Consider the following 12,001-nt stretch of genomic DNA (forward strand, 5'->3'; position numbering starts at 1 on the left):
GTTCTCAGATTCTGATTCAGTATTGGAATATCACATTTTATTACTCACATATTCAGACCCATTATTGGCACATTGCAGTCTGTTGCTCTCAGATTCTGATACATTATTTGAACATTACAGAGTATTGTTCTCAGATTATAACCAGCATTGAAACATTGCAGTCTACTGTTCTCAGATTGTGATCCATCATTGAGACATTGCAGTCTACTGTTCTCAGATTCTGATTCAGTTTTGAAATATTACAATCTATTATTCTCAGTTTATGATCCAGTATTGGAACATTACAGTCTATTAATCACAGATTCCGACCCGTTTTTGGAACATTCCAGTCTGTTGCTCTCAGATTCTGATCCACTATTGGAACATCCCGGTCCATTCTTCCCATAATCTGATCCAGTATTGGAACTTTGCAGTCAATTGTTCTGATTCGGACCCAGTATTGCAACATTGCAGTCTATTGTTCTCAGATTCTGATCCAGCATTGGAACATTGCATTCTACTGTTCTCAGATTCTGACCCATTATTGGAACATTACAATCTATTGCTCTCAGATGCTGATCCATTATTGGAACATTACTGTATATGTTCCTTGATTCTGATCCAGTATTGGAACATTACAGTCTATTGTTCTCAGAATCTGATCCACTATTGCAACATTGCAGTCTGCGGCCCTCAGTTTCTGATCCATTATTGGATCATTTTTCTCTATTGATCTCAAATTCTGATCCACTGTTGGAACATGGCAGTCTATTGTTCTCAGATTGTGATCCAGTATTGGAACATTGCAGTATGTCGTTCTCAGATTCTGATCTAATATTGGAACATCGTATTCGATTAATCACAGATTCCGATCCATGTTTGGAACAATGCAGTTTGTTGTTCTCTGTTTCTGATCCAGCACTGGAAAATTCTGATCCTGTACTGGAACATAACAATCAATTGTTCTCTGATTCAGATCAAGTGTTGGAACACAGCAGTCTATTGTTCTCAGATTCTGATCCAGTATTGGAACATTGCGGTCTATTTTTTTTTCTCAGAATGTGATCCAATATTGAGTTTTACAGTTTATTGTTCTCAGGTTTTGATCCATTGTTGGAAAATTACAGTCGATTGTTCTCAGATTCTAATACATTATTGGAACATTACAATTTATGGTCGTGAGATCCTGATCCAGTAATGGATCATTACAGTCTATTGTCCTCAGATTCTGATCAAGTGTTGAAACATTTACAGCCCATTGTTCTCAGATACTGATCCAAGTTTGGAAGATTGCATTCTATTGTTCTCAGACTCTGATCCATTTCTTAAAAATTGCATTCGGGTGTTGTCAAATTCTGATCGTTTGATGGAACACTGCAATCTATTGTCTATTGTTCCCTGATTCTGATCCGGTATTGAAACTTTGCAGTCTATTGTTCACGGATTCTGTTCCAGTATTGAAACATTACAGTATATTTTCTCGGATCCTGATCCAAAATTGTTCTCAGACTCTGATCCATTATTGCAACATTACAATCATTACAGTCATGTTGTCCTGAGATCCTGATCCATTATTGGAACATTGCAGTCTACTGTTCTCAGATTCTCATCCTGTAATTGATCAATTTTTCACGAAGAAGAAAATGTTCTTAATTCCCGAAGTTACACATGATCTGCCTCCCTAATCTTAAGGACACTCCGTTTTGAGTGCCAGTCTGCCTGCTTTCATCCTAAAGGCTTCTTCAAATACTTTTTCCTTCAAGGCACCAGCGAGAATTGAACTCGTGACCGTTGGGTTATAAAACCAGCGCTTAAACCACTGAATTATGGAACCAAATGCAGCAAGCTACTCGCAGTAGGTGCAGTACTATCAGTGGATTGAGGAACAGGATTGGGTTTGAGGTCGGTGATTTTTGATGAATGTAGAAATGTCTGAGGTGGAGAGCAGGAAGTTAAAAGTCGCAAATTGAAAGTGATATGATTTCATGTGTGTATCTGACATGTATGTTTTGTATGGGGGCGAATCAGCAAGCACAGCATTGGTGGTTCAGCGGTGTAATGCTCGCGCGCCAAGCGGGAGGCCCGGTTCGACTCCTGCCCAGTTAACGAGCAGTGGTTACTTCATCTCTGTTGTTGTTGTGTGTTAGTTGCATTGAATTTGCTGTAAAAAATCATGAACATTTCTTTGCATGTGAAAGCATTGGTTGAATGAAATGAGCAGCGGCCCCTGATCTTTGCATTGATGGCTCTGTTGTCCAACTGTCAAGTACCACGTGAGAAGTCCTGGGTTCGATTCCCGCCCAATGCAAAGCCCACTCTTATTCACTTCTCTCTCCATTCAGCCCATACTCTTTCTTTCTTTGCAATTCTGTACTACCCACCCATTTCAACCTCCTCAATCTCTTTACCATTTGCCTCATGCTACTTTTTTAACATCTGCATCACTTTTCCTTTTTCTTTCAGTCATTAGTTTCAATACATCTATTTCCCAGTCCATCAAATCTAATTCATGTCTCAGATCATCTTAGGTCCCTTTGTTGAGATTTAGCACCCTGGTCTCAGAATCTACTACCTCAGTATCCAACTTGATATAGAATTATATCATATTATAGTCATTGATCTCCAAGGGCTCTATCTCAACGAGATTGCCAAATAATATTTTCATGTTACACAATACCCAGTCTAAAAGGGTTTGTTTCCTTGCTGATTCCTCACCGCTTTGGTCCAGAAATTTATCCCGTATATACCCCAGACATTCCTTCTCTATTGTACTGTTATCTGGGAACATGAGTGGATTTCAGGTTACCTCTGAACAACATCTATCAACAGTGGTTTCATATAATGCAGATTCCAAGTCATGCTTTGGTGGGTGTTTTCATTGCGGTGTGGGGAGGCGCGGAGAGGGGTGGGGAGAATGGTGGTGGTGATGTACAAAAACGGCAAGCAGTTTGCCCACGAAAATATGGAACCTTCCGTGTTGCCAATGTTGTACATAGGAGGACTGGACTCGTGAGTGAATCTGTTTGTTTACTGAACTGTAAATCAAATGCACCTAGCTTAATTGTCACCCTTGAGATTTTCACTGCATATAAATGAAGGATGCTTTTAATGTGCTGCAGAGCTTCAGTGTACAGCTTGGAGGATTTGTTCAATTTCAGAAATAACAATGCACGGGCCAGCGAATGGACTATTTTATGCCATTTACTATCCTATTCTCGCTGTTATTGGTATCCCGGGTAAGCTATAGATTTTGAATACATAGATATAGATTTTGATAGTATTTTTATTTGGTAAATTGCCAGAAAATCTGTTGTTGTATCTCAGAAATGGGCTATTTGTTATTTAAATGCAGTGTTATTTCAGTTTAATATACTTCACTTGGGTTCATATATGGAGATGCAGTATTTCGGTTTTAGACAGAGTTATAATTTAGAAACATGGGCTCCCTCCAGTACAGAAGGAGGCCATTTGGTCTATTGAGTCTGCACCAACAACAGTCTCAGAAGGTTTCCCTGTAACCCCACATATTTATCCTACTAATCTCTCTGACAATTAAGGACAATTTAGCAAGATCAATCAACATAACCCGCACATATTTGGACCGTAGGAGAAAACCACACAGACACAGGGAAAGCATGCAGACTTCACACAGACAGCGAACCAAGTCGGGAATCTAACCCAGAGCCCTGGCTCTCTGAGGAAGCAGTGCTAACCACTATGCCACTTCACCCCAGTTATTAGTCCCACTTATTTTGTTCACAGTATAAGATATTATCCAATGCTCCATGGTGCAAATTTATAGAAACTGCGTTTGTTAGATTTCCTAGTTATGAAGTGTTACACATGAATGTGTATGGACGTGTTTCTTTTAAACATTGCAGTTCATCAAATGTTATAACTTTTTAGCATTGCACAGAACAATGGCAAGTCACAGTGCAGTAAAATTCAATGTCGTGCATTATTTCATTACAATATGCTGCACTGATTTATCAAAATGTAACAATTATATTAAATACATTGTGATATAAAATGTATTAATTCATAACAGGAATCCGCAGCACTATCTCTAAATGGATGTGGTATATTTCAGATGTTTCCATACATCATAGTAGAACGTTAATTTAACGAATGTTTTTATTTACTGGGAAGGTCAACATACATTGTCCATCTCATGGTTTTACTTCAGAAATTTAATTTCAACGTTTTTTTTTGCCACCACTCAAGTCCATGCGGAAAGGCGAACTTGTCAGCAGCTTGCGCAAACCAAATTTCCCATTAACCACAACATTCGGGCAAATGTCTTAAGGACTCAGTAAAGAAAAATATTTTAAACCGAGCCATAATAAAGGCAAGAGAGGCAGAGCACTTGAGGGAGAGAATTGCTAACGTTAAGTTTTGGCACCTAAAGGCAAAATGAGCACTGATGGAGCTACTTAATTCCTGAGCATACCAGATGTTAGATATTGTATGATATTAACAGTGTTGTCGGAGGTTTGCAGATAAGGAGCGGCGAGGCTATGGATGACTTGAAAACAACAATGAGTTCATGAAATTTAAGGACCTATTAGGCCGTAGCTGTTGTAGGTGAGAAAATATCGGTGTGATAAATGGCCAGGACTCATTGTGAGCAATCCTCCTGTTATCAGATGTAGCAAATGAGCATAAACACACTAAAGATCCAGTTTGGACGAACACCCAAAAGACTAATCATGTTGCTGAAATGTAGTTTTTACAAGATATTGGACAAGTGTTTAAGCCCCAGCTAACCTAAGGCAGGTTTGTGATGTGTGATATGACAGTCGATACTAGGCATCTGTGCTGGATGATGTTTATGGCGCGGGGAGGGGGTGAGGGGGAGCGTTTGAACGCTCAAGTCAAATACAAGAAGGAGCTAAGATTGCAAATGACCTTAAGGCTCAGAGGATGAACTTAGTGGCGAGAGGCTAAACTTTTCTTGGTAGTTCAAGACAGTGTTTCCTGTTTCAAAACTGTTGATCATAACAAACGTCTGTTCATCCAGAATAGGATGCCAAACAAAAGACAAGGGTTCTGGTGGAGCAAAATAGCATTAGAGTGGGTGAGGAAGGTTTCAGAATGCATTAGATGAGGCTGGTGTTTAGAATCTGCTCGGTAATGTCTTCCTGTATTTCTCTTTTTATCGTTCATAGCCAACTTGATGGTGATTATAATCTTATCCCGAGGGCGGTGTGGCCTCTCCCGGGGCATCACCTTCTACCTGGTGGCGATAGCGGTGAGCGATTTTCTTGTCATTATCACTGCCGTCATCCTCAACCGGATTGGAGGAATTTATTTCCGTGAAAGTGTTCTGTCGACCACCCACGGATGCGCTGCCAGCACCGTGTTGGTCTATGCCACGCGGGATGGCTCAGTCTGGCTGACAGTGGCTTTCACCATTGACCGTTTTGTGGCCATCTGTTGCCAGAGACTAAAGACCAAATACTGCACTGAGAAAACTGCATTGTCGGTTATAGGACTGATCTGTACCCTGAGCTGTGTCAAGAACATCCCTTTCTACTTCACCTATCAGCCTTTGTACATTCTGGACGGGATGCCCTGGTTCTGCGATATCAAGTCCAGCTATTACACCTCGCCCGCCTGGCAGACATATGACTGGCTTGACCGCATCTTTACACCCTTTCTTCCATTCCTACTGATTCTACTGCTCAATGTCCTCACGATAAGACATATTGTAGCGGCCAGCAGAGCCCGTAGAAAACTCCGAGGCTGCCAGAATCAGGAAGACCTGGAAATGGCAAACGGCAAAAGGTCAATTGTCCTGCTGTTCGCCATCTCCCTCAGCTTCCTCCTCCTTTGGGTCACCTATGTCGGGCATTTCCTCTACGTACAGATTACGGGTGAGGCCTACTTTACCGGCCTGGATTTCAATGACCCACAGTTCATTCTTCAAGAAACGACCAACATGCTGCAGCTTCTCAGTTCGTGCAATAACATTTTTATCTATGCGGTGACGCAGACCAAGTTCCGGGAACAGCTGAAGAATGTACTGAGGTTTCCCTTTACCATTTTTATTGCCTGCATCAACCGGTGAATAAGCAATAAAATATTGTTATCTTTCCCTTTCAAGCTCATATTCTCGTGTTGTTTCTTGTCCATTGGATTGGTTCATTTTATGCCAACTTATCTCTCACCTGAATCAAAAATTCCAGAGCTCCATCCCTCCCTAACACTGCAGAGCTGCAATGTCCGTCCTCCAGTGTCCAGAGTTTCTGGTACTAACTAAGTGCTGCTGCGTTGGAGACACTGTTTTTTTTCTCGATAGAAGAAAATTCACGTCTGCCCCCAACGATGGAAAACACCAGATCCCCCAGTCACTCAGTTGCAGAGAACCAAGATGATTTTTTTTTCCAGTCAAAGTTGTTACATGATTATGTCTCATTATTCTTGAACATTTTGATATCCTTGCAGTGTAGTGAACGGATAATGATTCCACCATTATTTTAAACCCCGTTGATTCACATTGTTTTGGTGAAATATCCCAGCTTTTCTGATTAAAAAAAAAGTTTTAAACAATATGATTCCACCAAGATCCCAATGAAATCCTAACTTTCAAATACCAACACATTAAAAAAAAACACACGTGCAAATATATCCCCTGGTAACACATTCTTTTCAGATTCAAATGTAACTGTTTCAATTTTAATGTTGACGCGGAGCTGTGGTTACCATCAGAGAACCTTAGAAGCCCCACAGAAGGAGAGGATTCGGCCATCGAGCCTGTACCAATTCTCAGAAAGAGTATTTTACCCAGGCCCTCTCACCAACCTATCCCCGTAACCACACAAAATTGTCATGGTTAATCCACGTAACCTACAAATAATTGGGCACGAAAGGGGGATGCAGCATGGCCAATGTACCTAAAATGCACACTTTTGCATTTTGGACGGAAACCCGAACAAATAGGGGGAGAATCGTTTTCTCAAATAATTCAGGGGGTAGGACTGGAAAGTTTCAACAAGTTTACAGCACAGAATCAGGCCATTCGGCCCAAATGCTCTACTTCTTCCTTTTTGTTTTTCTGTTTTTTTTTAATGCTCCACATCAGGCTCCTCCCTTCTTTTATGATGTAAACCCAGCAACATCGCCTTCAGTTCCCTTTTCATTCATCAAAACATCAAACTTCCCCGTAAAAATATCGATCGGCCCAGAGCCTTCGAGTTGTAGTTTTTCCATTCGGGGAGACCATTCATGCAGTGAATATTAAATATTGACTTGTACACTTCCACTGGAGATAGACACAATGATGCATTTACATACAAACATAGAAACAAAGAACAGTGCAGCACAGTACAGGCCCTTCGGCCCTCAATGCTGTGCCGAACTATGTCCAATCCTAAGATCAAGCTATCCCACTCCCTATCATTCTGGAGTGCTCCATGTGCCTATCCAATAACCGCTTGAAAGTTCCTAAAGTGTCCGACTCCACTATCACAGCAGGCAGTCTATTCCACACCCCAACCACTCTCAGAGTAAAGAAACTACCTTGGACATCCCTCCTATATCTCCCACCATGAAATTTACAGTTTTGCCTCCTAGTAACAGCTACATTCACCTGAGGAAATATACTCTGCACGTCCACTTTATCTATCCCCCTCATCATCTTATAAACCTCTATTAAGTCGCCTCTCATCCTCCTCTGCTCTAACAAGGAACTATATTTAAATATACACAGAACATAACATAGAGGCAGGATTCGGCTGGATTTCTGAAGGGACTAAGGAAAAAAAAAGTGAGCGCCGAAGAAAAGAAAATCCAGCGAAAAAGAGGCATGTGCCCAATTATAATAAAATATTATTTGATAACGTCTGGATGATAAAACAGACAAATCCTTAAATCAGTGAAAGGTGAAGTTGTACAATAATTAGCAGGTAATCGACATGTTCACTAGCCGGAAGGTAAATATGAATACAAGTATTAAATTCGCTATCCTTCGGCCAGATTTCCGTGTGAATGTTACTGACAGAGATATTAATGCCATTGCTTTACTATTTGTTCCCTTTGCAAGGAAACAGGGAAATAAATGTTCCTCAAATACCTCCTCAAACCTGCTGCACGGTCTTGTGATTAAAGTGATACAACACCACCATCTGCTGGAGGACCACAGCGACTGCAGGCGCTGGTGCTTGTGAGTCTGCGAACCAGTTGCTGAAATATGAATATTGAACGATATTGTCCGAGATTGGAGCTTGTAGAAGGACCTCGGCTGGCGTATTCGCCCTTTTTATAACCAGACACCGCAGATAAACCGTGTTCTTCATTTCCCACTGGGAGATAATGTCTGGAGATTGAAGTTGGGATTATTTCAGACTGCAAATTGTACATTCGATGCCGTTATCAGACGTTAATCAAATTCAGAATCTTAGTGGGTAAACACTTCTGCCCTCTGCAATTCGCTGGCAGACAGTTTCAAGGTTTCGTCTTAAAAAAGGGCACAAAGAATCAGACATTTACAGGGATGGACACACACACTCACACACACACACACAAGCACACACAAATCTTGGGGGGTCATGCATATACAGGCACACACAGGTTCTGAAGCACTCAAAGATAGACACACACACACACACACACACACACAGAGGTATTGGGGCCTACAGAGATACGGGGGGGGGGCGCATATACAGATTCAGGGACACATATAGGTGCAGGGGCACATATGGATGCAGATACACCAAGTTTCAGGAGCAGACATATAGAGATACTGGTAACTCCAAAGATACAAGGGCACACACAGAATCGGAGGCATATACAATCTCTCTGTTATTCACTGCCAAACTCTCTCTCGTAGTTCCAGAATTTTCAATGAGTTCACTTCTCATTATTCCAAACCTCAGAGAGAACAGCATCATCGCATTAAATCCCCTCTCCAATGACAACTGTGCCAATGAAACTTGGTCACGCAGACAGCGAGAGCTTAGAGGGAAATAAGAGTAAACCAGGGAAATGAGATATAGGCACAGAGAGACTGAGTGAAAAAGACCGAGGTCGACAAAGAGAAACAAGGACAGACAGATTTCGACAGAAAATGGAGTAGCAATCCATATCACATGAATTAATAACAATATACATAAAACCAGAGGCCGGAATCCACAAGCACCATGTCCTCTGGAATCGTTGATTTGGGATGAAGGGAGCGTCCACGAGCACGTTCAACTTTTGAAATCATCTTGAATGAGTTGTGTTGTTGGATTCCGTGCATTGTCAGGTTCTCAAACCAAACCGGGAGTGAACTCATCCTGCTGCGTGCACGATAAAGAAATGAACAAGACTTGGCCATGAATAACAATGGGGCTCATGCGGGATTTGAACCCGGGACCGCTCGCGCCCAAAGCGAGAATCATACCACTAGACCAACGAGCCACTGGCGCAAAGGCAGGTACTTATATTGTTATCTTAACCTGATCAGACAGCTACAGTGAAATTTGGAAGCGCTGGAATAAAGTACTGAGGAAGCCAGGCAGCAAGTGCGCACAAAGAAAGGATTCACTTCTTACACCTCCATAACCTTTCATTTAAATGGTTAAAGGTTGGAAAGGTAGGAAGTGTTAAACACGTGAAATCCAGGAGCGAGGCAACATAACAACAGATAGCGTGCATTTCAGGAGAGATAAAAGCGAGTCCTGTGGGTTCCATGGCCTCAGCGTGAGGAAAGCAGAATATCACACAATGTTTATACCAGAGTATGAGACCATTCACAAGGTCATTGAAACAATCCCGTGTGCTGTGGATAATAAGGAACTGCTGGGTGGACTGCATAGTGATTACACAGGAGCCACAGTGATGAGGCAATCTGCATTATGCAAATTAAAGCAAGGTTTCGCCGAAATTTGAACTCAGATTATTGGATTCAAAGTCCAGAGTGCTCACCATTACACCACGGAACCTAAATACTCGGTAGGAAGTTGAAAATCGTCAATAAATATTTGTACCATGTCAACAGCAGGGAGAAATTTCAGCCCCGTTGCACAATCCATGTTTATAAATCCGTTGCTGGTTCCTCCTGTAAAATAAGTAGGCTACCTTCCACTGCATTAAATTTCTCTGTAAGTGACCACTTTCAAATAGTAATGTTTGTATCGAACTGACATAAACCTTACTGCAGTAAATCTACTGAACAACATCAGCTTGTCAGAGCTCTGCTTTCATCACAGTCCTTGTGAGACTTGCCAGAAGTTTCGGTTCCGATTCCAGCATCCGCAGTAATTTGCTTCTTTACTGAATACAATTGATTGAGATTATTCGAAGGAATATGAGAATGATGAAATAATAAATGGGTAGAAATCATTGCTCCCTTAGATATTTGCCAGACGAGCGCTTTTAAGTTTTGCTGTTGGGGATAAGTTGTAGAATCAGATTGAAAGTAACGGTTATCTTCCTGAATTCAGTGACATGGGCTCTCAGTCTAACCATCGGAACCTGCAGCAACACAGCCTAGTTGAACATTGAAAACAGGCTGATTTGCGTTTCTCTAGTTTAAGCTGTTTCTGTAGTGTAGTGGTTATCACATTCGCCTCACACGCGAAAAGTCCCCGGTTCGTAAACCAGGCAGAAACATTCATTCAACTTTCTCATGTCGGGTAAGGAAAAAGTTGCGAGGTTTGAGTTTGTTGCTCAACATTGTCTGAATTTGGATGTTAAAAACATGTTATCATTTCTCTGACTTCACCCTCAAATACTTCCGGTGAAATAAGCAAAGTTTTTTTTTGACGCACTGACAGAAAAGTTCGCTTTTGACGCCGAGCAGATTTTCACGTCTGGTTCAGTCTCCATCAGAATTTAATGGGTTTCTAGGGGCAGACTAATATGGTTAATCACCATCTGAAATACCTGATAGTAGTGTGTGCTCAAACAGACAGATACGACTGATACTGTAAGTGAACTTTTTGGAAATGGCGCACATTTCACAGAAGAATCTTTGTTTTAAAATCGTTTTTCATCTCTAAGAAACAGGAAAACCCAATCAGACAGATGAAGGAATCGAGACTCAGTGCGGATGTACCAGATATTCCTGTAACGGGCCGGAATTTATGCGCCTGAATGTTTCACGCCTATAATAAAAAAGGCTCAAGGATCACTAACAGATAATTCTTGATTCTCCTCCATTTAAATGCATTTGACTTTGTTTAAAAGCTGACGATAGTCAATCCCAAAATTGTGATCTGTATTACCCGGTGATTCGATTGGTTCTGTTGATCAGTTATATTTTCAATTCACTGATGATCAATTTCAGAAATATTCAATTCATAATGAAGCCATATGTGTTAAATAATACATTGATACTAAATATTGAAACGAATACTGAGTACAAGTGTTCAATGAGCTTTGATAAATTGTCATCTGGAGTCGAAACGTCCGCCCTTTTCACTCCTTACAGGTGCTGTCAGACTTTGTGAGATTTTGGAGCATTTCCTCTTTTCCCATCCGCAGTGATTTGTTTTCATCACTGAGGACATCTGGTTGAGATTATTCGAAGAAAGATGAAAATGATGCATTGACGAATGGGCAGAAATCATTGCTCTCCTAGATATTTGGGAGACGGAAGCTTCTAGTCTGCCAGGCAGCCGAAATAGTTCAGTTGGCAGAGTGTTAGACTGAAGATCTAAAGGCCTCTGGTTCAATCCCTGGTTTCAGCAGGATTCCCTCACTGGTTTTCTGTGTTATTTGCTATTTAGCACCACAATTTGTCTTCAAACATCAATTCATGCAAACTGCAACAGACCAAATACCCATCGCAATTTCCATCCTGCCAGATGTTGTTATATTTCTTCCTGGTTGGATTTTATTTTAAAAAAAAAACTTCCTCTATTTTCAAACATTCCCAATATTAATGACAGTTCATGGAGGTGAAGGTTTATCTTTGTTTCCTGATGCACACATGCCATGTAACGTCCTGAGTTTTTCCAACCTCATCACATTTCAGTGCAGATGTCAGGTCCGCTTTTACATGGCAGTGGAAATACTTTTAGTTGACATTCTGTTT

General features: G+C 41.1%; 1 protein-coding gene and 3 non-coding genes across 4 annotated transcripts; 3 read left to right on the forward strand and 1 right to left on the reverse strand.

The window, feature by feature from the left end:
• The first annotated feature begins 5,155 nt into the window (after positions 1-5,155).
• LOC145362398 (G-protein coupled receptor 15-like) lies at positions 5,156-6,049 on the forward strand. The gene has a single exon (XM_080218444.1). The coding sequence runs from the start codon at positions 5,156-5,158 to the stop codon at positions 6,047-6,049; it is 894 nt and encodes a 297-aa protein (XP_080074570.1).
• A 3,260-nt stretch (positions 6,050-9,309) lies between these two features.
• Positions 9,310-9,381, reverse strand: trnap-ugg (transfer RNA proline (anticodon UGG)). Its single transcript has one exon. It is a non-coding gene; the product is annotated as a tRNA-Pro (tRNA).
• A 1,120-nt stretch (positions 9,382-10,501) lies between these two features.
• trnav-cac (transfer RNA valine (anticodon CAC)) lies at positions 10,502-10,575 on the forward strand. Its single transcript has one exon. It is a non-coding gene; the product is annotated as a tRNA-Val (tRNA).
• Positions 10,576-11,581: 1,006 nt separating this feature from the next.
• On the forward strand, positions 11,582-11,654 carry trnaf-gaa (transfer RNA phenylalanine (anticodon GAA)). Its single transcript has one exon. It is a non-coding gene; the product is annotated as a tRNA-Phe (tRNA).
• Positions 11,655-12,001: the final 347 nt, after the last annotated feature.

This window comes from Carcharhinus amblyrhynchos, unplaced genomic scaffold (genome assembly GCF_965287045.1).
Source record: "Carcharhinus amblyrhynchos unplaced genomic scaffold, sCarAmb.v2.hapA scaffold_38, whole genome shotgun sequence".
Lineage (NCBI taxonomy): Eukaryota > Metazoa > Chordata > Chondrichthyes > Carcharhiniformes > Carcharhinidae > Carcharhinus > Carcharhinus amblyrhynchos.